The 23,863-nt window shown below is 48.1% G+C and overlaps 1 protein-coding gene and 1 non-coding gene across 3 annotated transcripts; both read right to left on the reverse strand.

Moving 5' to 3' along the window:
- Positions 1-4,867: 4,867 nt before the first annotated feature.
- On the reverse strand, positions 4,868-4,998 carry LOC116887781. The gene has a single exon (XR_004386278.1). It is a non-coding gene; the product is annotated as a small nucleolar RNA SNORA36 family (small nucleolar RNA).
- Positions 4,999-11,727: 6,729 nt separating this feature from the next.
- On the reverse strand, positions 11,728-21,036 carry Ndufv3 (NADH:ubiquinone oxidoreductase subunit V3). 2 transcript variants are annotated; one of them, XM_032888723.1, is made up of 4 exons: positions 20,885-21,036; positions 19,373-19,496; positions 14,738-15,799; positions 11,728-11,961 (listed from the first exon to the last, which is right to left on the reverse strand). In XM_032888723.1, the coding sequence occupies exons 1-4, from the start codon at positions 20,930-20,932 to the stop codon at positions 11,807-11,809; spliced, it is 1,389 nt and encodes a 462-aa protein (XP_032744614.1). In that variant the 5' UTR covers positions 20,933-21,036; the 3' UTR covers positions 11,728-11,806. The 2 variants fall into 2 exon arrangements, with proteins under 2 accessions (XP_032744614.1, XP_032744615.1); XM_032888724.1 differs by lacking the exon at positions 14,738-15,799 and having other exon boundaries at positions 11,730-11,961; positions 20,885-21,018.
- Between the last annotated feature and the right edge of the window lie 2,827 nt (positions 21,037-23,863).

Genomic DNA, 23,863 nt, shown 5'->3' on the forward strand with positions numbered 1-23,863 from the left:
ACACTGGAGACCACGTGCAATCAGGACAGGATTAAATACGATTGTGGGGAATGACTGGACACTCAGGCGAGGGCCCCATGATTCTCCCTGCCCCATCCTCCTCTGAGGGAAGGTCACCAGTCAACATGCCTAGCTGTGGTGATCTCTTGCAAACAGACACAGCTGAACTCAGGAAGGTGGGATCTGTCTGGCTCAGAGGATAATCCTGTGCAACAGAGCTCTCTAGGAGAGCAGTCCCTGAAAGGCAAAGCCACTGCTGTTCCCTGGGCAACACCCAAGACTGGTCTCACACACATGTGCACATACACACACATACACACACGCATGCTGAATGTGACAAAGAAGGCTGAAGTCCCTGATTACCTAGTCCATTACCAGTACAAATAGACCAGTCCATTCCTGGAACTCTCTTTGCTGACCCAAGACACTCCTCTCAGGCCGCCATCTTCCAACACTGCTGTGTCATAAATTCAGGATTCTGACGTGTGTCTTTGGAGGATGCACACAGCCATAGGAGACAGTTTGGAGAATGTGAAAGCACAGATAGTCAGTGACTGTCCTAGCCACTGCCTTGTCACAAGCTCCTTAGTCTAGCTTACCTGACACTCTCTAGAACCCACAGCAAGGACATAGCTGAAGCCTGATGAAGCCTTTCACCAAGCCACAGTGAACATTTGTGGCCATGTTTTCCTGGCCTTACATACAGGTTTCAGAACAAAACTGTGGTGACTGTGGTGTCCCACACGGCCTGTGTTGGGGTGTCAGGTCTTCAGGAATGCGTGCTATAAAGGAGCAGGGATTGAGGGTGTTAGATAATCTATGTGGGCCTTGACTACCCTCCATTGAGTTGGGAAGAGGAAGTCTGGAGACCGCCCCAGGTTGCAGGCCACTTTGCCTCCAGCCTTGGCAGAGTCCAGACAGCTCATAGAGCCCCCCAGGATAGACCCAGAATCACCAGTGCTGGCGTGCTAAGGGGGACAATGGCGGGAGCTGTTTACGGCTGTCATCATGGGGTCTGCATCATTTTAAGGAGACAAGAACAGATGGTCCCTATCTCCTACTTATCAATGTGATACCTTCAAGGAAAAGGCAGATGTTGGGGGCTGGACAGTGGTGGTGCAGACCTTTAATCCCAGTTCTAATCCCAGATCCATCCACACAGAGAAACCCTGTCTTGAAACAAACACAAAAGAAGCACATGTTAGTGACGACGGCTTTATATTTTTTCCCCAACTCTCAGGGAAAGCATATTCATTGATTATTATTAATTTTTTTTTTTGGCCAAGGGTAGCACTGTAGCACTGCACGCTCCCAGTTCTTATTTTATTTATTTATTTTTTTTTTGGTTCTTTTTTTCGGAGCTGGGGACCGAACCCAGGGCCTTGCGCTTCCTAGGTAAGCGCTCTACCACTGAGCTAAATCCCCAGCCCCTTATTTTATTATTTTATCATCTCATTTCATTATACTGGATTACATGAGACCATGTCAGACAACTGGAGACAGCCGCACTGAGTGAATCAAGGTGGTCTCAGAAAGACAAAAACCCCGTGGATTCTAGATTTTGTACAGATTCATAAGACCTTGTACGTACAGGTGACGTGAAAACTGAATCAAAGGGGACTAATGGGAGGGGGAGAAAGGAAGGGAGGAGGGAGGGAGGGGAGGGAAAAAGGGGAGGGAGAAGAGGGGAGGGGAGAGGGGACAGGAGAGAGGAGGGGGGGAGAGGGGAAGAGGAGAGGTAAGGGGAGGGGAGGAGAAAGGAGGAGAGAAGAGGGGAAGAGGGGGAGAGGAGAAGAGAGGAGGGGAAGAGGAGGGGCAGGGGAGAGGAGGGAGAAGAGGGGAGGGGAGGAGGAAAGGAGAGGGAAAGGGGAAGGGAGAGGGAGGGGAAGAAAAGAGAGGAGGAGGAAAGGGGAAGGGGAAGGGAGGGAGGGGAAGAAAAGAGAGGAGGAGGAAGGAGAGGGAAAGGGGAAGGGAGAGGGAGGGGAAGAAAAGAGAGGAGGAGGAAAGGAGAGGGAAAGGGGAAGGGAGAGGGAGGGGAAGAAAAGAGAGGAGGAGGAAAGGAGGAGGGAAAGGGGGGGAAGGGAGAGGGAGGGGAAGAAAAGAGAGGAGGAGGAGGAATGTGAGGGAGGGGTAGGAAGGGAGGGGAGGGGACAGGAGAGGAGGGAGGAGAAAGGGAGAGAGTAAGCCATAGGGACATGCTTTTTTTTTTTTTTTTTTTTTCCGGGGCTGGGGACCGAACCCAGGGCCTTGCGCTTGCTAGGCAAGTGCCATTCCACTGAGCTAAATCCCCAACCCCGGGACATGCTTTTTTTCACATGGACTTTCCTCATCACTGTCCCTCAACCACATCACACGTCCCACAGGCACGGGCTGGATGTAAGGAGGAAGGGCTGAGGCTTTCCACGTAAGCCATGCACTTGACGTCGCTGTTGCTCTTGGACCAGCCACAGACGGACTTCTGAGAAGCCGATGGGGGAGGTGCGGGGCCCGGTCAGGAAATTCACAGAGCCAAGCCGTCCAATGTGCAGGGGACATTTCCAGCACACACAATGGGAGCGATCTTTCCACTCGAGCACTCTGCCATGTTCCCCTGGGCTGTGTGGGAGCAGCCGCTGGCTGGGAACCTGCCAAGGGAAGCAGAGCTGTCTTTGTGCCGCCACAAAATGCCATCAGTGCTGTGGCCCATAAAACAACAGATTTATCCCTCACTGTCCTAGAGTTGGGGAGTCCAAGACCGGGGAGCCGGCAGATTGAGTACGGCAAGGGCCGTTTTCCTGGTTACTTTGTAAAGTTAAATAAGAAAGGATGCGGGCCTGACCAAGCACAGAGAAGGTGACTTCCTTTTGTTCACAGTGTCTAACAAGGGGTGAGGGAAGAGAGAAACCTTGGCTCTGGACGAGTCTGGGTAGTTCTGCCTACTTAAGCCAGAAGGATGTCAAGCCTGACTAAAGTCAGAAGGCTCTCTGAGATGGGTGTGACCAGAGGATCGGAATGGGCGAGGGAAGATCTTATTGGACATGTGTATGGTCACGCTGGGCATGTGACTGTTCAAACTGGGCCATGTGAGCGTTCACACGGGACATGTGAGTGCTCCCGTTGGGCATGTGGGTGTTCCCACTGGGTGAATGTGTGTTCACACAGGGCACAGGAGTGCTCCACCGGGCATGTGAGTTCTCCCACTGGGTGCAGGAGTGCTCCATTGGGCATGTGAATGGTTCTACTGGGTGCAGGAGTGCTCCATTGGGCATGTGAATGGTTCCACTGGGTGCAGGAGTGCTCCCACTGGACTTGTGAGTCCTCTCACTGGGTGCAGGAATGCTCCCACTGGGTGTGTGAATGCTCCCCCTGTGTGCAGAAGTGCTCCCCCTGGTCATGTGAGTGCTCCCACTGGGTGTGTAAGTGCTCCCCCATATGCATAAGTGCTCCCCAGGTCATGCGAGTGCTCCCACTGGATGCAGGAGTGCTCCCACTGGGTGTGTGAGTGCTCCCCTGTATGCAGAAGTGCTCCCCAGGTCATGTGAGTGCTCCCACTGGGTGCAGGAGTGCTCCCACTGGGTGTGTGAATGCTCCCTCTGTATGCAGAAGTGCTCCCCAGGTCATGTGAGTGCTCCCACTGGGTGCAGGAGTCCTCCCACTGGGTTTGTGAGTACTCCCACTGGGTGTGTGAGTGCTCCAAGCAGGTACATGAGTGTTCAGGCTGGGCAATGGTGCTTATGAGAAAGAGGCTTTGGAGATCAGCTCAGAGGTCAGTCCCTGTCTCCGCTGAGCTCTGAGTGTCCGTCCAGCCCCTCGGTTGTTGACAAGCTGAGGTCTTGGATCTAGTAGTTGAGACGGGTATTTGGTGAGGTACGATGTGATTCTCTCAGGAAAGGTGGACTGTCCTCCAAATTCATGACCCAGTGAAGCATAGACCACTCAGGTAGCCGATGGTGTTTGGAGTCCTTTCCAAGTGACCTAGTACTGGATTAAATGGCGCCTGCTGACGGCATCTTCACATAGGAAGGGGATCCCCTTGTAGGGACAGTGATGGTCTGAGCCTCCCAAAGGCTATGCCTTTTCCCAGGGCTACCTGCCTCTGGGTTTTGTTGGTGATGTTTGTGGTGTTTGTGTTTTGTGGTGTGTATGTGTATTATATGTACTTGTTAGTATAGATATGTATATATGTGTGTGTTATATGTATCTGTTAGTGTAGGTATATACACGTGTGTATTATATGTACCTGTTAGTGTAGGTATGTACACGTGTGTGTTATATGTACTTGTTAGTGTAGGTATGTACACGTGTGTGTTATATGTACTTGTTAGTGTAGGTATGTACACGTGTGTGTTATATGTACCTGTTAGTGTAGGTATGTACACGTGTGTGTTATATGTACTTGTTGGTGTAGGTATGTACACGTGTGTGTAGGTCCGAGGTCAGAATCAGGTGTCTTCCTCAGCTGCTCACCACCTTTATTTTTAAGACTCTTATTTAGTGTGCATGTGCACGGGTGTGCATGTACAGTGGATATGCACCTGTGTATGTACATGTGTGGATACGTGTTATGGTTTGCCCTGGAGTTATCTGTATTTTGATGCTAATTCCACTGCCCCAAGGACTCAGGAATCAGGTGACTTCACCAGAACCTTCTCCCCATTGAATTTGAAAAATACAAGTGAGGGGCAGCTACAGGATAGAAGGAGGCCTGTCATTGGAGGAGAAGGAAGGATGGGCGGGAGAGAAGTTTGAAGGAGGAGGAGGAGACTGGACCGGAAAGGAGGAGACAGGAGGGAGAAGGAGAAGCCGTGGCAGGACAATGGAGGCTGACATTAAGATTCCGCTCTGTGTATTTACAGGTTGTTATTAATGTTCTTTTTTTTCCTTTTATTTGTGTAGGCTAGAAGTATATGAATAGAGTAATATTCTCTATTCAGTAATTTCCCTCAGCCAATTTCAATGTCCCAAAGTTTAATTAACAGAACAGGGAAGTTGCCCTGAACTGAACTCAACACTTTGGAGTGTTATTAATGTTCTTAAGGGATGGATGGTACTGGGCTTTGTATGTTTAAGTGGGCAATTATATCTTACCAATTGGGTCAAAGATTATTGTGTTGTGTGTTCTTTTATGTGATGGTTTGAATGTAGGAAAGTGTGTGGCGGCAGGAGACACTGGGCTGCCGTGGAGTTGGGATGTGTTTCCGCCAAGATATCTAGGAAATATCTTGGGGCACTGTGGTGTGGACCTAGCAGGATAATAGACACCTATACTTTTTTTATTTTTTATATTTTTACAACAACAGATATGCACATACCATGGTACACAAATAGAAGTGAGAAGGTAACTCATAGGAGTTGGTTCTTTCCTAGAGGGCCCTGGGGCTTGAACTCAAGTCATCAGGCTTAGCCACAAGCGCCTCTCTGCTCACTGAGCCATCTAGCTGGCCCTCACCCATCAACTTCTGCTTATCTCATTTGCTTTAGTTCTGGGTACTCAGGTGTGGTGACTTGCTTGTTCTGGAAGGTGGGTGGTGCTCTGACCTGCCATCCTACCCTCCTCCTCCCGGTTGTTGGCTTGCCTCATTCTTACTCTCAGCCTTCTGAGCGCTCCACACCATCTGGCTTCCATGATTGTTCAGTGTGAGATCTATCTGTGAGGGGGCTCTCGGGTTGACCTGTCTTTCACTGTAAGTGATGTGTACCCTGCACAGAAGCAGTGAGATGGTAAAAGAGAAGAAGGTGTACAAACCGATGTGTGTCTAGGTGAGGAAAAAAAAAAATAAAGACCGTGTATGTAGAGCTACATCACAAGACGCATGCTCCAGACACAGGCCAGGCCATAGATAATCATTCAAAGGACATGTACACTGATATTGAGACCATAGTGTGATGGTTTATATATGCTCGGCCCAGGGTGTGGCACTATTAGAGGGTGTGGCCTTGTTGGAGTAGGTGTGGCCTTGTTGGAGTAGGTGTGGCCTTGTTGGAGCAGGTGTGTCACTGTGGGCACAGCTTTAAGACCCTCATCCTAGCCACCTGGAAGCCAGTCTTCCCCTAGCAGCCTTCAGATGAAGATGTAGAACTCTCAGCTCCTCCTGCACCATGCCTGCCTGGATGCTGCCATGTTTCCATCTTAATGATAATGGACTGAACCTCTGAACCTGTAAGCCAGCCCCAATTAACTGTTGTTCTTATGAGAGTTGCCTTGGTCATGGTGTCTGTTCCTAGCAGTAAAACCCTAAGATAGACTCCGACCAGCCAAGTAGCTTGCCCTCAGGGTTCAGACTGCAGAACTCTCATCCCAATGAGCCAAGGCAGAGGTACCCATCAGACAACACACGGAAGGGACAGGCAGCCCCATGTCAGCATGGGCATGAGGTTGGAAAGACCATGGCCTGGACTGGCTTTCTTTCTTTCTTTCTTTCTTTTTTTAATTAATTAATTAATTTATTTTATGTACAGCATTCTGCCTGCATATGTGGCTGCAGGCCAGAAGAGGGCACCAGATCTCATTACAGATGGTTGTGAGCCACCTTGTGGTTGCTGGGAATTGAACTCATGACCTCTGGGAGAGCAGTCAGTGCTCTTAACCACTGAGCCATCTCTCCAGCCCCTGGACTGGCTTTCAAGATGGTGATTGAACGATGGCTGTCTTGGGCTCCAACTTTACTACCCCGTGCTTGACAATGGCAGTGTCCTGATCCTTGCTGGCGCTGGCTCAATCCTTCTTTCCTATTCCATTTGTCAGGAGACTAGCAGGAGTGTTAAAGGTCTTTTACTATGTAAGTCTACACCCAGAGTGAGAACAGAATCTTCAACCCTCGCAAGCCCTTCCAGACCCTTTGCATCTCTGCCACTTTGCCTCCTACAGTGAGAATTTCAATCAAATTATAGTTTTGTTTTTTTTTTTCCCTTCAAGATCTCCAAGAGGCCAGAGCTCAACCCTAACGGTTTGGACTAGCCTCAAACTGTGACCACAGCTGCTGACAGTCTGATGCTAGTTCAGCTCCTGGGCAAACACTAAGGCCTTGAGGACCCCTTTCCAGGGTTTCTGTTATCAATCTCATGGTGGTCTGTCTTTCTCTCTTCCCTATAGCCTGCCTCCTACCATCCTGCAGGTCCCTTGCAAAGGTAACCAATATACGGCCCCCTAAGCCCCATCCACCCCACCTCTCTGCACACCATATGATGTGTTTATAAAAAGATAAGGGGGGGTATGTTCTATGGAGGTGTGGTGAGGTGTTGGGGAAGGGGGTGCCTCTGTCGAGGCATCCTTTCTCCCTGAGGGACCAGTCACAAGACAGTATAGTATAGAATAGAATTTATTGGGGTTGGGGATTTAGCTCAGTGGTAGAGCACTTGCCTAGCAAGCACAAGGCCCTGGGTTCGGTCCCCAGCTCCGAAAAAAAGAATAATTAAAAAAAAAAAAAAGAGTTTATTCGGGGGCACAGGGAGGGGTCAAGAGGGTAGTAGGGGAAAGGCAGAGAGAGAGAGAGAGAGAGAGAGAGAGAGAGAGAGAGAGAGAGAGAGAGAGAGAGAGAGAAGTAGAGGCCAGCCATGAGCACATTGGGGGGGTAATGGGGAGAGGGGAAGGGAAGGCAAGAGCAAGAGCAAGGGGGTGGGCAAACAGCCCTTTTATAGTGTCAGGTAACTGTGGGGCAGGGCTTAGACAGAATGCTAACCTATGAACTCCAGGAAGGAGCAGTGCCCTTATTTGGATGCAAGGCCACAGTACTAACAGGCAATTAGGCATTTAAAATAAGGTTCCTACCAGGTATCTGAGGTGACAATTACTCTCATCAGCTGTTGTGAACCCTTTGCATCATATTGTTTCCAGGTTCTTCTGGCATAGGGTGAGAGGAGAGAGAAGAGGAGCGCTGGGTGAAGGCGTCAGGTACCGAAAGCACTCTACCTGTTCCAGCTTCCTTCTCTGACCAGCCCTTTGCTAAAGAACCATGGTGACACCTTGGTTCCTGGGGATTGGCAAATCACAGCCTCACAGACCAGGTCTTGTTTGCCCCGTTTTGTTATCCAAGTGTGCAAGCCCGACTTTGTCGGGGAGATCTGAGCCTGCTTGTTTGTCTTAGAAGCCAGAGGAGCACAAGCTATTCAAACACAAAGTGGGTGTTTAACTCTCTACAATGGATATAGCCTGGAAGGCTCTCTCTCTCTCTCTCTCTCTCTCTCTCTCTCTCTCTCTCTCTCTCTCTCTCTCTCTCTCTCGCTCTCTGTCTGACTTCTGTCTGTGTCTTCTTTCTGTGTTCTTTCTTTCTGTCTTCTGTCTTTTTTCTTTCTTCCTTCCCTTTCTTTCCTTCTTTCTTTCTTTCTTTCCATCTGTCTTTCTGTCTATCTTCTGTCTTCTTTCTTTCTTCCCTTTCTTCCTTCCTTCCTTTCTTTCTTTCCATCTGTCTTTCTTTCTGTCTGTCTTTTTTTCTTTCTTCCTTCCCTTCCTTCTTTCTTTCTTTCTTTCCATCTTTCTTTCTGTCTTCTGTTTCTTTTTTCTTCCTCCTCCTCCTTCCTCTCTCTCTCTCTTTCTTTCTGTCTTCTTTCTGTCTGTCCAGACTTTCTTCTCTCTTTCTTTCTCTCTCTCTGTCTTTCTTTCTTTCTTTCCATCTGTCTTTCTGTCTTCTGTTTTCTTTCTTCCTTCCCTTTCTTCCTTTCTTTCTTTCCATCTGTCTTTCTTTCTGTCTTCTTTTTTCTTTCTTTTCTTTCTTTCTTCCTTTCTTTCTTTCTTTCTTTCTTTCTTTCTTTCTTTCTTTCTTTCTGTCTTCTGTTTCTTTTTTCTTCCTCCTCCTCCTTCCTCTCTCTCTCTTTCTTTCTGTCTTCTTTCTGTCTGTCAAGACTTTCTTCTCTCTCTCTCTCTCTCTCTCTCTCTCTCTCTCTCTCTCTTTCTTTCTTTGAGACAAGGTTTCTCTGTTCTACAGTAGCTCTGGCTGTCCTGGAACTCCTTTCATAGCCCAGGCTAGCCTGTAACTCAGAGATCGACCTGCCTCTGCCGCCTCAGTTGCTGGGATTAAATGTGTATACTACCATCAACAGGCTGGCTCCTGCTATGTTTGGTTTGCTTCTGTTTGTTTGTTTGTTTGCTTGTTTGTTTTGAGACAGGCTTTCTCTGTAAAGTCCTGGCCATCCTGGAACTCACTCTGTAGACCAGGCTAGCCTCCGAACTCAGAGACACCCCTGCCTCTGTCTCTTGAGTGCTGGGACTCAAGGCGTGGGCCACCATTGCCCATCAGGTTCGTGCTGTCTTTAAGGGCTAAGGTGACTTTGTATACAACCTGCTCCAATTCGTGGGGTCTGCACCAAGTACGAGGGAGCAACACCTAGAAAAGATACCAGGGCACCGGTGACAGAAAAATAGGAACCATAATCAAAGCAAAGCAGTAAAACTCATCATCATATGTGACTTGGGTCAGAATCTGGAAAGCCATCCTAGTGTGGTGACAAAGGAATTTAAGCCTCCAGAATGCTCTGGTGGCAGTCTTTCAGAGAGCACAGAAAACAACAGACCCCCCAAAAAAACAAACAAACAAACAAACAACTGACTCTGAGGGTGCCTGCTGTATCACCACCAGATGGAAAACCCAGGGAGCACCCGCTGTGACTCAGCCTGAGGCTGCTTGTCATTGTCCTTCAGCCCATTCAGGGCAGTGAGGCAGCTGCCAAGAAGGCTGAGATAGCCCAGAGGGACCATTTCCAAGGCAAGAATGGTTCAAGTCGCTTATTTCCTGTTCAGATCGGAATGCACCTACTCTTGGGGCTAGAATGACAGCTCAGAGGGCAGGAGCTGCCAAGCCTGGTGACCTGAGTTCTGTCCCCTGAAGCCACATTGTGGAAGGAGAAAATCAATTCCTGTAGGCTTTCCTCTGATCTCCACATGTGTGCTATATGTGCACATGTATGTGTGTGCGTGCACACACACATAGATATAGAGACAGATGTGATTTATTTATTCCTCTCCACCCAAGGTTTCACAGCCCCCAAGACACACACACACACACACACACACACACACACACACACACACACACACACACACACGTGCGTGTGAGCAGGCCTGCCTGGGGTTTGAGAAGCTGTTCATCTTTTTTAATTTTTTTAAAAATTTCATGTCCATTGGCGTTTTGCCTGCATGTATGTCTGTGTGAGGGTGTCAGATCCTCTGGAACTGGAGTTACAGACAGCTGTGAGCAACCATTTGGTTGCTGGAAATCGAACCCGGGAAGAGCTGCTCTCGGCTGTCAATGTCACCACACTGTGCTTAGTGCTGAGAACCAGGGTCTGCAATGACAGCGCTCCCTGTCCCCGATGTCGGCGAGTGATGTGTTTCTCGGCCAACATGGAGTTACAGAAGCTCAGAGTTTGCTGTGGCCACCAGAGGCTCTGCAGTTCTCAAGGGCACACAGTCAATCCTGGAGAACGTGGTAGCACGTGCCTGGATCCCAGATATAGGGAGCAGAGCGGGAGGGTTGAGTTGAGGCCAGAATGGGCACGGTTACAGTTAAAATCAGTGTAATGCACACATGCTTAATTTTATGTTTAATGTAGTAGTTAAAAATCAGTGTGCCTCCTAACCCCATTTTTCTCTCCACATGTTTTTTTTTTTTTTAAAGATTTATTCATTTATTCTATATAAGTACACCGTAGCTGTCTTCAGACACACCAGAAGAGGGCATCGGATCTCTTTACAGATGGTTGTGAGCCACCAGGTGGTTGCTGGGAATTGAACTCAGGACCTCTGGAAGAGCAGTCAGTGCTCTAACCACTGAGCCATCTCTCCAGCCCTCTCCACATGTTTTTTAAACAAAATCTCCATCATTCGATTTACCAATAAAGATCAGGAGCCAGACGCCGAGGTGAAAACCCACTAACTCAGAGAAAGCACCCAGCTGACCTTCTTCCTCTGTCCCAGAAGCCATGCCCCAACCCCCCCCCAAAAAAAACCTTTTTCAAACTGAATGTCCCTCCTTTCAACTTCCTGTTTCTCTATCCATCTTCCAGACTTCCTCTTAGTCTCTATGGTGCCCCCCCCAACTGAGGACCAAACCCAGGGTCTTGCACTTGCTAGGCAAGCGCTCTACCACTGAGCTAAATCACTTCCTAGCAGCTTAACACTCCCATGTCCCATGTTCGCTTCCTGTCAGCTGGCTGGTTGCTTGTTCCACCTCTTGACCTTTGGTTGACTTTAATTAATCTGGCTTCCAATATTCAAGCAGAAAGCTCTTGGATTAAAGGTGTGTGTTAAGGCTGAGCCACACCGCAACTGAAAACAGGTTTTCCCAGTAAATCTCAGGGTCCAGTATGATCAAATATCCTGCAGCACACACGCTACCTTTTGTGTAATGTAGTCGTTTACATCAGTGTAACGCCTTTCCCGGGTTCACTCTGGCTGGGGCTCAGACCTAGCGGCAACTGCTGCTGGCCACCATACAATGTTGAGTGGGCCAACTGCACTGTGTTTTTCTCATTTTATGGATCCCTCTGGCTGGCTGTAGACCGGCAATTAGAGACGGATGTGGTACACAGCCGCTCCTAAGTGTGTTCCCCAACAGACGACGTCCCTCAGGCCTTGTTAGGGATGATGTGGTTTACCGTCGTCTCAAGGAACTACAGATTCTCATCTGGCAGAATCTGTGAACGGTTCACTGTGACCCCCTGGAGGCTGGCGGAATCACACGGATGGACAACCGGGGTGTCAGTAATTCATTCTCGGGGGTGGGGGGTGGGGGTGAGAGGGAAATGACCACATACTGGGCTTTGTGACTCTGACTTTTATTCTCACAGGCAAGAATTCAAGGGACCACACGGGGGGGTCTACCCTGAGTTGAGTTCAGTGCCGGGGCGACTCTCGTCCCGAAGAAGGCTGTGGCAGCCTGAACTTGGAGAGGTCCAGGTTCAGGTCTAGGAAGGTGAATTCGTTGTAGTCATGATGTTGCAGGTTCTTGTAGGTGGTGGTGTCACTCGACTCGGGAACCAGTGTGGGCTCTGTAGGGGAGAGTGAGAGGACAGCTGTCAGACACGCACATCTGTCTGGGCGCTTAGGAAGCAGAGGTCTCCACGCCACCAGTTTATAACGCGTGAGCACTCTAACTAGAACACAGGAGACCTTGAGAGCCCCGTGTCTTCTGGAGCAATGTGAAAGAGACACCTGAAAAACTTATGCTGAAGCTTCTGCTCCGTCTTACCAGTTGAGTGTAATCGCAAAGTACTTGGAGGCAGTGCTGTCACCGTAAAAACTCTAACCCTGCCACAGAAACCTTCCCCAAGATTGCGGCACAGGCCTGCCAGGAGATGGATGACTCTCTGCTTTTTTTTTGGGGGTAGTAAAATGGCAGAGTCTAACATCTCCGAGAGGGACAGGACAAGCTGCTTTTTTTTTTTTTTTTTTTTTTGGAGCTGGGGACTGAACTCCAGGGCCTTGCGCTTTCGCTAGGCAAGCGCTCTACTTTTTTTTTTTTTTTTTAAAGAGTAATTTGTTAATTAATTTATTTTATGTATGTGAGTACACTGTAGCTATCTTCAGACACACCAGAAGAGGGCATCGGATTTCATTACAGATGGTTGTGAGCCACCATGTGGTTGCTGGGATTTGAACTCAGGACCTCTGGAAGAGCAGTCAGTGCTCTAACCGCTGAGCCATCTCTCCAGCCCAGGTGCTTCATTTGTTATACAGGATTGCAGTAGTACCTTACCCTTCCTTTGTGTATTTTTAAGCCCTGGGCTCACACCATGCATTTGGAAGGATCCAGAATTATGGATACATTCCTAGGTCACGTAAAATTACACAGGAGAGAAATCACAGATTTTGGACCTCTGTCTGTGATGGAAATAACCATGCACAGACATGAGAAACACCCGAGTGTTACAATAATGGTGACAATGAGCTCCGGGACCCGGGAAGAGCTTGTGGCTTTGTCATTTTAACTTTTTGAAGAAAATTGTTATCTTCCAAATCATAGACAAAAACAAACAAAAACCCCCCAAGACCCCCTTTAATTTTGTCTTTTATCTTAAATGGGAAAAATTAAATCTATATACCTAAGTTCTCGATAATCTTAAAATTCAAAGCTTGGGAAGAAAGCAAAAGATGCGGGCTCTTTCAAGCCACAAAAGGCAGCAGGAGACAAAGCAAAGCCTGCGGCGGTAGCCAGTGGGCAAGCTCTCTAGGAATCATGTCCGTAGCTGACACAGTTTCTACTCACACTGCACAGCACAAAAACAAACACACACCCCAACAACTTGAATACATATTTCTCTATTCCAAATCCAAAAGCCGTTAATCTTCGTTTAACTTCAAGAAAGGAAGGAAGGAAGAACAAAAGGATGTTATATAGAGCAGGCAGCCGAAGATCTTCAGTGTCCCCGGATTACATAGTCACGCAGGGGAGGTGACAACTGATGGGGGCGGTGTTAGAAACTCAGTAACAGCCCACTGTAAGCAAGGAGCTTTGGGCAAGGACCACTTTGTGAGCGTCAGCTGCCAGCAAAGAAGGCTGGGGGTTGGAGGAGAGGCAAGTTTTTGTTTCCGCAGTACTGGAAACTGAGCCTGGGACTTTGCTCACTAGTTTTTTTTTTTTTTTCCGGAGTTGGGGACCGAACGCTCGCTAGGCAAGCGCTCTACCGCTGAGCTAAATCCCCAACCCCTATGCTTTTTTTTTTTTTTTTTTTTGCTCACTAGCCAAACTCCATGTTGTTACACCAGCAGCCCTGTGTCCTGGTTGTTTCCCGAGAGACAACCTAGAAATCCCAAGTCTGAAAACTGCAACAGGGTCGGAAAGGCAGGTCCCGAGGTCTTAGAAGTCTGGCGTGCACTGGTACCTGGCGTATTAGTGAAGGAGGAGAAATGGGAAAGGAAGAAAACAGAAATGCTGTAAACAACCTGGAAGAGCGATAGTTAGCACAGGGGGTGATGCAAATTAGGCGAGAAGGGGGCGGGGCCGGGAATGACTCGCAGGTGCAGGAGGCCTCGTTAGCGATGCTGCCATCTTAAGGTGGACTCGGGAACTGCGGAACCCTAAAAAAAAAATCAAAGAATTCCTGTTTCCCAGGGAGCTGCCCAGAGCGTTGTCACCCAGGGGCAAGACCACTCAGTATGATGGGAGTACTGTCCCCCTTGAAAAGCCCCTCATTAGAAACTCACTGTAGAAGATTATACAGCCAACTATGCTGGGAAAAGCCCTCAGATGCTGACCGTGGTTGCCTGCCTGGTTTTTTTTTTTTTTTGGAGCTGAGGACCAAACCCAGGGCCTTGCGCTTGCTAGGCAAGCGCTCTACCACTGAGCTAAATCCCCAACCCCTGGTTGCCTGCCCGTTAACACTCGCTTCAGTTCACTAAGGCACCCGTATAGTTCAGGTTAACTGAGGGCTATCACTGCCGAGTGTGACTGCTGCTCCTGACCTACGAGAGCGCCACAGGATTTCTGCTGTGAGCAAGTTCATGAATTACGTGTGTGGATACCCTCCAAGGTTATGTGTGGTGATGCTAGACTATCATAGTTTCCATAAGTTAAGCCGTCAAAGGAATAGTTAAATGAGGCCAAGCGCTGCACGAGAGATCCCAGCACCTGGGAGTCGGAGGCAGGGGGATCAAGATCGCAACGCCAGTGTTAGCTGCCTGGCGAGTTTGAAATCAGCCTGTGCTAGGAGAGACTCTGTGTCCAAAAAAAAAAAAAAAGAAAGAAAGATACTCCTTTCTAAACACACAGAAACTCAAGAGGGTTCTTTAGGGACAAGGAGGAGTCTGAACCAAGGCAAGGTGTACCCTGTGTGTCGCCTGGGGCTTCCTGGGGTGGGCCTGCATCAGTGGGCGGGGCTTCGCCGGCTGGCGCCTGGAACGTCCCCTCCAGTTGTGGTCCAGCTCTCTCTCCAAAGGTATCTTTCTCCTCAACAGGAACTGTCTTCGAATACCTCCCTAGTGTCTGATCTCCTGAGGTCTCCTCCTCCTCCTGGAAGCTCCCTTCTGGCACCTGCTTCTCCAGGCTTTCTTTTCTGACCAGGGGAGAAGCGGTCTTCCATTCGAGCTCTGGCCCTTTGGCTTCCAGTCTAGCTCCCCACCCGGGGGCAGCGGCTGGCCGGAGTTCAGCGCTGGCCTCTTGTGTTCCGGTTGTGGGCTGTGTAGAAACTCTGGCTTTCCTGTGGCCGGGTAAAATTCCTTCAGCTTCAAACGGCTCTGTGCTTTCCTTTCCCGTCTTGTCTGGTCTCCGTTTTCCCTGATGCTGTTTTTCCTTCATTTTTTGCTCCAAAACCTCACTGGACTGTGGCTTGGATGTCATGAGCTTGGACCTGGTTTCTTTGCTATCTTCTACAGGCTTGGTGGAAGTCCCTTTCTTCTTAGGCTGCAGGGGCTTCTCTGGGTAGGTGACATCTGCGTGTGGCTTCTGCACCTTGGCCTTCTCTTTTGCAAAAACTGTGATCTTAGGGGCTCCGTTCTTCGAGGGACGAGAGGCCTCAGGTTTGGAAAACCCTGCCTTGCTTTTGCTTGCCACTCGGGGACCAATGTCAGAGTCACGTTCCTCCCCATCAGAGTCTGAATCTGAGGAACTGGATGAGGAAGACGAAGATGAATCTTTCGTCACTTTCTGGACATGCCGCCCAGAGTCAGAAGCCCAGGCTTGGGGTGGAGGCGTAACTTTCTGAGGAAACGCTACCAAAGTCTTTCTTGACAAATGCTTCGGAAGCCCTTCGTCTGTGAGCGGCAGGCCTGCGACAGCCCCACCTGTGTTCTCCACTGATGGGTAAGAACTGGGTGGAGGGGAGCTTTTGGACAGTGCCGCTGCTGTGTGAGTGTCTAGGAGCTTGGCCCTCTCCTCTGCTCCCACCACATCTGGGAAACGGCACAAAGAGGAACATTCGTTATTCAAGGAACAACCCAAAGCCATAGACATTGCATCGTGCGCCAGCATGTCATGTCATAATGCTGTCCAGGTAACTGACACGAAGTAGGTTCCAGGAACCTTTCCATGTGCCAGGGTAGACTAGTCTCTGAGAGGAACCTTCAGGGAAGGGGCATTTCTCACCAACAAGAGACACCCTCTGACTCCGTTTCTCCCACATGGTGCTTCCCAGACGATAAGCGTTCTTTTTTTTTTTTTTTTTTTTTTAAATAAGTGGTATGTTAGCAAGATTTATTTTTTTATGTATATGAATACACTGTAGCTGTCCTCAGACGCACCAGAAGAGGGCATCAGATCCCATTACAGATGGTTGTGAGCCACCATGTGGTTGCTGGGATTTGAACTCAGGACCTCTGGAAGAGCAGTCAGTGCTCTTAACTGCTGAGCCATCTCTCCAGCCCCACAATAAGCGTTCTTAAACGACCTCGCTCAGATTTACAACAGGTAAACCCTAGCGAAGATATTTTCCGTTGACTACACTACACAGGTTTTACAAACCCAGGGTTTCTTGGGGCGCTAACTCCACTCTGAGTATCTGGGTACTTCTTGAATATATTAACAGGTTCACAGTTTGACCTTCCTGAGGAAAACACCACCAGAGGTCTAGACAAGAGTCTGCTTGGCACATCCCTGTGAGAAGAGTCAGTAGGAGGGAGAGAGTGGTAATAGCTTTTCAAGTAAAGTTGTCCTAAAAAGGAAGAAACGTCCAAAAAAAAAAAAAAAAAAAAAAATCACACAGGTCACATGGGGACTTCTTCAGCCAAGAAAACGAGTTTCGCAAAACCCGAAAGTCTGAAATAATTTAATACCACACATATCACTGCAAACAGATGTTAAACTGCAGAAACAACAACAAAAAAAGCCCAACAGAGTAAGTTCTAACAGAAAAAAATCTAACACTTCATGGTCATTTACGAAAGGGCAAAATTAAAAAAAAAAAAAAAAAGAGTTTCTCCAGCTAGAGAGATGGCTCAGTGGTTAAGAGAACTGACTGCTCTTCCAGAGGTCCTGAGTTCAATTCCCAGCAACCACATGATGGCTCACAGTCATCTGTAATGAGATCTGATGCCCTCTTCTGGTGTGTCTGAAGACAGCGACAGTGTACTTTTTAATAACAAACAAATCAAGACCAACCTGAACTACATGGAAAGCTCTGAAGGAAAAAAACCCAAAACCAGGGTTGGGGATTTAGCTCAGTGGTAGAGCGCTTGCCTAGCAAGCGCAAGGCCCCTGGGTTCGGTCCCCAGCTCCGGAAAAAAAAAAAAAAAAAAAAAAACCAAACCAAAAACCAAAACCAAACTGACAGAAAGTAATGTGAAAATTGCTTAGCCAGTAACTTACAGATCTATACAATGTGCCCTGGTGACTGGATTCAACAAACAGCAAAGAAAACTCAGGCATATCTCCAAGAAGGGCCTGAGGGAGCATCCTGGGAGTGACCTGTAGTGACAGCTTTCCTTAGGAAGGAAGTTTGTACCAAGAGATGGGAGCCTCCAGTGTAGGGAAGAAAACATTGCCCCCGAGGGTGGGCCCTGACCCACTCCTAGTGGCTGGGGACTAAGAGATGCAGGGAGCCCCAGGAACTCCCAAAGCTACACTGGTTCCGATGGTTTCTAATCCACGGCATGTCGAGGGAAAACACAGGCCCGCCTGTGGTTGTTTGTGAGCACGAGTTCTTTTTCTCTGCACAGGACTTATCTTAAATTAGAATATCCAAGTGTCATATGCACAGAAGAGAATTTATTTCCGAAGACCATATTCCACCCTGAAGTACACGGCCAGTCACAAAGTGGATGAGCGTGTCCGTGAGTGTACATGCACACATCACAGCTTCTTCAACCTGGAGCACCCAGGGAGGTGGCAAAGCTGTACGCTCAGATGGCTGCGGAGGGCCAGGAGTCCCCTGGGAATCTAAGGCCAACTCCCTTCCCAAACCTTCCCAGGATGACATCCCTTCTATCCACACAGACACCTGCTCTTACATAGAAGACTCTTGGGTCCTAAAATCCATGTGACCTAAAATCATATATCTAGAAGATAGGATTATGACATAACTTGAAAATCCACCAGAGGAGAGGACACGGTTAGTATTGAAATCCAAGTCACTCACCAGTAAGCAGTCACAAGCAATCCAGGCTGTGCAAAGCCCTGGGTTCAATCCACAGCATGCAAAAATAAACTAAAGCCCAGGCCAATACAGCACACAACGTAACTGACATTCTTGTTGCAGACCTTTTTTTTAAACGATTTATTTATCTATTTATTTAATGTACATATGAATACACTGTTGCTATCTTCAGACACACCAGAAGAGGGCATCAGATCCCATTTCAGATGGCTGTGAGCCACCATGGGGTTGCTGGGAATTGAACTCAGGACCTCTGGAAGAGCAGTCAGTGCTCTAACCACTGAGCCATCTGTCCAGCCCCCGAAGGCATGTCTTAAGTGTACTGAGATTATATGTTTTGTTGTTGTTGTTTTAAAGAGTCCTCATGCTTAAGATTTCAGTTTCTCGATGCATCCAAAAGGAAAAGAGAACTGTATTCGAAAAATCAGGCGGGTTTAGGCAGAACTGAATCACATCCCTCTGGAATTCAGGCTAGGACACCTTTACTGTGGGGCTGACAGAGGTATGTGTGTAGAGCAGGAAAGGCTGGGTGGGTAGGCACTGTCTAACAGTGCGAGCATTTAACATTGTCAATGGTCGATACCCAGACGGGGAGAAAACGAAGGAATCGCTGTAGCTTCACACACTCAAGCAGAGGAAATGCTAGTTTAGTGAAACTCAAACTGAACTCAATTACCACTCCCCAGTCCTCTGTTAGGACGGAAGATCTGCCAAGAGGCAGCTCTGCACACATGTTCAAGGGTAGATCAGGGCTCCATGAATTAAGAAACTAAATTCAGGGGTTGGGGATTTAGCTCAGTGGTAGAGCGCTTGCCTAGCAAGTGCAAGGCCCTGGGTTCGGTCCCCAGCTCCGGAAAAAAAAAAAAAGAAAGAAACTAAATTCAATGGACCCAATACACGAACCCTAAAAAACGTACAAGGCATAGGAAATAAAATTATCCCCAGGAGAGAAGCATTTAAAATATACAGCGTGGGGTTGGGGATTTAGCTCAGCGGTAGAGCGCTTGCCTAGCGAGTGCAAGGCCCTGGGTTCGGTCCCCAGCTCCTAAAAAAAGAAAAACATATGGAAAACTAGAAACCAGGGAAGGGAAAGTGTGTGTGGGGGGGTGTCTCACTATTTCATGCTAGCGTGTGTTCCTGAGGGCTTGGAAATGCCAGAGCCCTTCTGCTCTCCCTGTTGGGTTGGCCATTTAAAAAGCACTACTCCCACAACTAGAGCTAACAGAGGGTCAAACCAAAGCCTTTGCCACCACCGATGAGGTTCAATCTCCCATTTAATTATGATTTGGAGTCTTAGGTTATGTCGCTGGTCCAACTCATTTCAGGCTATTGACTTTGCATTTTTTGCCCTTGAGACCATCTTTAAAAATCTCACCTTTGAACACACTTTCCGTCTTGCTAGTTGGTCCTGCCGCCTTTTTATTATTCTCGGACTCTGTGGACAGGGGCACTGTAGAAGCCAGTTCTCCTCGGAACACCTTTGCCTCGAGAAGGGCAGCCTGGGGAGTCAACAAGGAAAGACACTCACCTTGATAACAGCCATTACAATGTTATATATTAATATTCATGCAGCACAATTACAATGTTCATCACATATGGGAATTATGAACATTCTGATAAGTACCCAAAAAGCTGCAAGAAAAATATACCCCAAGTTCCAGGAAAATCACTGTTAGCATCTGGGTAAATAAAAACATCCTTATTTCCCTAATCTCTGCAGAAATTTCCCAAGATAGACACTTGGAAAGTTTTTATTAAATAAAGACATTGCCAGCTTCGTTATACAAAACTTCAGGGGGTTGGGGATTTAGCTCAGTGGTAGAGTGCTTGCCTAGGAAGCTCAAGGCCCTGGGTTCGGTCCCCAGCTCTGAAAAAAAGAACCAAAAAAACAACAACAACAAAAAAAAAAAACTTCAGGATATCTTGGAGAAGGAGCCTGGTCCTGTGTTCTGCAGAAACCTGGGGTTCAGGCAGTAGGAAGTAGGTAGGAGACATGATTTCTGAGAAAAGCTCTGGCTGTCACATGTCTTGCAAAGCCTCATTAGACAAGACCTGTGTTAGCATGGGGGAAGGAGGAACGGGGGAGGGAAGTGCTGGTCTCTGGACTTCAGTCATCACCTAGATGGCCAGCGGTAACCCTCATGCCAGTATCCTGGATGCAAGGCCCAGTTGGTTCTCAGCCCAATTCAGACTACTGGATCCTAGACAGGACAGCAAGTTTATTCTGATTATCTGGTTCCTCTACGAAATACTATGTTTCTTTTTGCAAAATTATCTCTCGACACTTAGTAAAGTTGCAGAAACACTATCTACTAGTAGATACGATGTAGATAATTGCTTCAGAAGTGTTACAATGTAAGAAGAATCTTACTGTAATTCCGCCGGCAACCGCTAAGGTATGGCGCTAGATCTTCATGTCCAGGCCCCAAAAAGAACCGGAAAAGTTCTATTTATATTGATGATTCTCCGCATATGTACAAATGATGTGTACTATAATTTGGAAAAAAAATCGCTGGAAGTTATACCTGAAGGAGTAACTAAATAGTGTTCATCTGACGACGGCGGCCCTCTGTCATCTGTATTTTATTTTGCTTTGAGCATTTCCTACTTTGGGGCCGGTTCAATGACAGCTCTTGACAAGCAAGCGCAGGGCCCTAGATTTCAAACACGGAACCCAACCCAAACAAACCCCAACACTGATTTTGCAGAGAAAGTCAGGTTTTGCTTTTTAAACAGCCAAGGAGCCTCGGCTTCGCTCCTGCAGAGAAACCACTTCTCTTGGGGTCAGGTGAGCACAGGCCCTGGGACCTCCTTACCGCACCGAGTCCACGCGTGCAGCTAAGGGCCAGGCTAAGGGTCGGGTAGGTCTCTCCCGTTCGCTTTTTACCTTCAGCGCCCGGATTCGTCCTCCCCGCAGCAGGAGAGAGACCGCCATGGTACAGACGCCCAGCGCCGAGGTCGCACCTAGGTACGTGACCTGAGCGTGCACCCGCACAACCCGAGGCTGGGCCCCGCGTCCACGTTCGCCAATCGCACACCAGGGTGGGGCCAAGGGCTTGCGCGCGCATTCTGGGCGGGCTCCCAGAGGCCACGCCTCTGACTGAGTCCACTAATCCCGGGTGAGAGTGCTTGGGGCCCGCCCCTTGGGCAGGTCTGGGTGGAAGTCCTGCCCCTGCGATCTGGGCCTGTCCACCTTGCCCTGATCTCACCCTTAACTCTAGTCTGTAACCTACCAAAGTTGTGCAACTAGGATCGTGTCCTTTGCGTTTCTGGTTCGTCTTGAGAGTCTTCTGTGTTTGGTGAGATTTTTGTGAGTTTGTTGTTTCTTGGAGATACAACTAGGTGGTAGGGCGTTTGCCCAGTAGGGGCGTGGCCTTGAACAAACAAACCAGAAGCTGGGAGTGGTGGTGCCCACCTACCTTACCAGCAGTAGGACTGGTTCAAAGATCTGTATTTTACAGATCAACTGTAAGGATTATAATCAGTAGATAAATTCACTAATGAAGGCGCGCGCGCGCACGCACACACACACACACAACCTCACCAGTTGTAGACCAAGTCTTCAACACACGAGGCTTTTCAGAGAACCATATACAAGGCATGGAGTATGGAGTTATTGGTTATCAATTCCTAATTCCTCTGATTGATTGGTGCCCCCTCCCACGTTGCCCAGTGCACAGTATTTCACACAGATGGATATGTCAACACCTCCAATTTCCACCAAGGAAACTTCAATGTCAATAAAAGGGTTCAGGACACTGAAATACATTACTGGGGAGAAAAAATTTATTAGCACTATTAATGTTGTGTAAAGGCAAGCAGGGGGACAACAGCATAACTGGAGCTCCGAGGAGCGTCCAAGCCCCAGAGACAGAGCGCATGGCCAGGTCTTTGAAAACTGGAGTCAGTACAGCTTTGCGGATGGGAGTTTTTTTTTTTTTTTTTTTTTTTTTTTTTTTTTTTTTGTTGGGGGCCGCACCCGGGGCCTTTTTTTCTCTTGGCGGGCCCCCCCCCCCCCGGCTAAATCCCCAACCCCCTTTTTTTTTTTTTTTTTTTGGTTCTTTTTTTCGAGCTGGGGACCGAATCCAGGGCCTTTGCGCTTCCTAGGCAAGCGCTCTACCACTGAGCTAAATCTCCAACCCCGGGAGTTTTTGTGACATGAGATTGCTACCTATATTGTGGGCTGAGAAGAAGCTAGATTCTAACAGGGCAGCCTTACAAAATCCCTTGAGGTTGACTGGAAATGGGCCCTTGAACAACATCTAGAACCTCATTCGGGTGGCCAGATAAACTGCCAGCATCAAGAGCCACTTGATCTCGCAGAGCTCAGGAAGGCAGAAAGAGCAGATGCAGGTCTAGACAACAGTGTGGACACACCCACTGTCTCTGAAGGAAGAAGACACACAAAGCATGCTAACAGAATTGACCTTTTTCACCTAATCTTGTCTCCAAGGGACTCTCCCGTTCAACTTCCTTTCGTGTGCGGAAGGGAACGAGTACTACCTGTCCTTTGCGGGACCAGAGTTGGAACTTTAAGATCATGGGACTCAAAACCTTCACTTCTCACAGCTGACCAGTTTAGATGTTGGTGGAACTGGGAGACACAAGAACAAACGAAAGGGAAAGACTCCTCAGTGGGAGAGCTTGGATGCATTTGCCCCTCTGAGGGCTCATGAGCTGGAAGCTCTTGGTCTCCAGGTTGGTGATGAGGGACTAGAAGCAGTACAAGGTGGGCCCATGGGAAGTAATTAATCATTATGAGTACAGCTCTTGGAAGGGACTAATGTTGCTCGTGTGGGAACCTGGTAATTCTCATAAGGAGGGTGTAATGTTTTGGGGTGATTGGCTTGGTTGATTTGGAGGTTTTTTTTGTTTTGTTTTGTTTTGAAACAAAGTTTCCCGATGTAGCCTAGATTGCCCTTGAACTTACTCTCCTTATGACTCTGCCCTTCCTCCTTCCTTTCTTCCTTCCTCTCTCTCTCTCTTTCTCACTCTCTTTCTTTCTTTCTTTGTTTTTTGATTTTTCAAGACAGAGTTTCTCCAGCTGGAGAGATGGCTCAGAGGTTAAGAGCACTGACTGTTCTTCCAGAGGTCCTGAGTTCAATTCCCAGCAACCACATGGTGACTCACAACCGTCTGGAATGGGATCTGATGCCCTCTTCTGGTGTGCCTGAAGACAGCTATAGTGCACCACATACATGAAATAAATAAATCAAAAAGAAAAAAAAAAAGAAAAAGACAGGGCTGGAGAAATGGCTCAGTGGTTAAGAGTACTGACTGTTTTTCCAGAGGTCCTGAGTTCAAATCCCAGCAACCACCTGACAACCATCTGTAATGAGATCTGATATATATATATATATATATATATATATATATATAATATCTCCCTGGATGTCCTGGAAATCTCTGTAGACCAACCATGGCCTCAAACTCAACAGAGATCCACCTGCACCTGCCTCAGCCTCTGGAGTGCTGGGAATAAAGGTGTATGCCACCACCACTCAGCCCACTATTTTCTTTTTTTTTTTTTTTTTCTTTTTTTTTTTCGGAGCTGGGGACCGAACCCAGGGCCTTGCGCTTCCTAGGCAAGCGCTCTACCACTGAGCTAAATCCCCAACCCCCACTATTTTCCTTACATGCCGCTCAACCACAGCTCTTTTGTTACAGCAACAACAAATGGACTAATACACAAAAGTATGGCCACAAGCCATGCTGTTAGAGGAAGGGATATGTAGGTGAGAGGGAACCCAGAGGGGAAAGAGATAGAGTGTGGAGGGGACATAATTGCAATGTGGTTATTTCCTCTGGAATGGACATGGCCGTTGCTACTTGGAGTCAAAGCAGATGTGAGCTCCCACAGGGGATC

The sequence above is a fragment of the Rattus rattus genome, chromosome 18 (genome assembly GCF_011064425.1).
Source record: "Rattus rattus isolate New Zealand chromosome 18, Rrattus_CSIRO_v1, whole genome shotgun sequence".
Classification (NCBI taxonomy): domain Eukaryota; kingdom Metazoa; phylum Chordata; class Mammalia; order Rodentia; family Muridae; genus Rattus; species Rattus rattus.

Excerpts from the sequence above, each read along its gene's own strand:
- Ndufv3 (XM_032888723.1), bottom strand. The coding sequence starts at position 20,932 with ATGGCGGTCTCTCTCCTGCTGCGGGGAGGACGAATCCGGGCGCTGAAG. Across the intron at positions 19,497-20,884 it reads GACGAATCCGGGCGCTGAAG|GCTGCCCTTCTCGAGGCAAA; the intron begins GTAAAAAGCGAA and ends TTGACTCCCCAG. Across the intron at positions 11,962-14,737 it reads AGCCCCAGGCGACACACAGG|AGCCCACACTGGTTCCCGAG; the intron begins GTACACCTTGCC and ends TCTCCCCTACAG.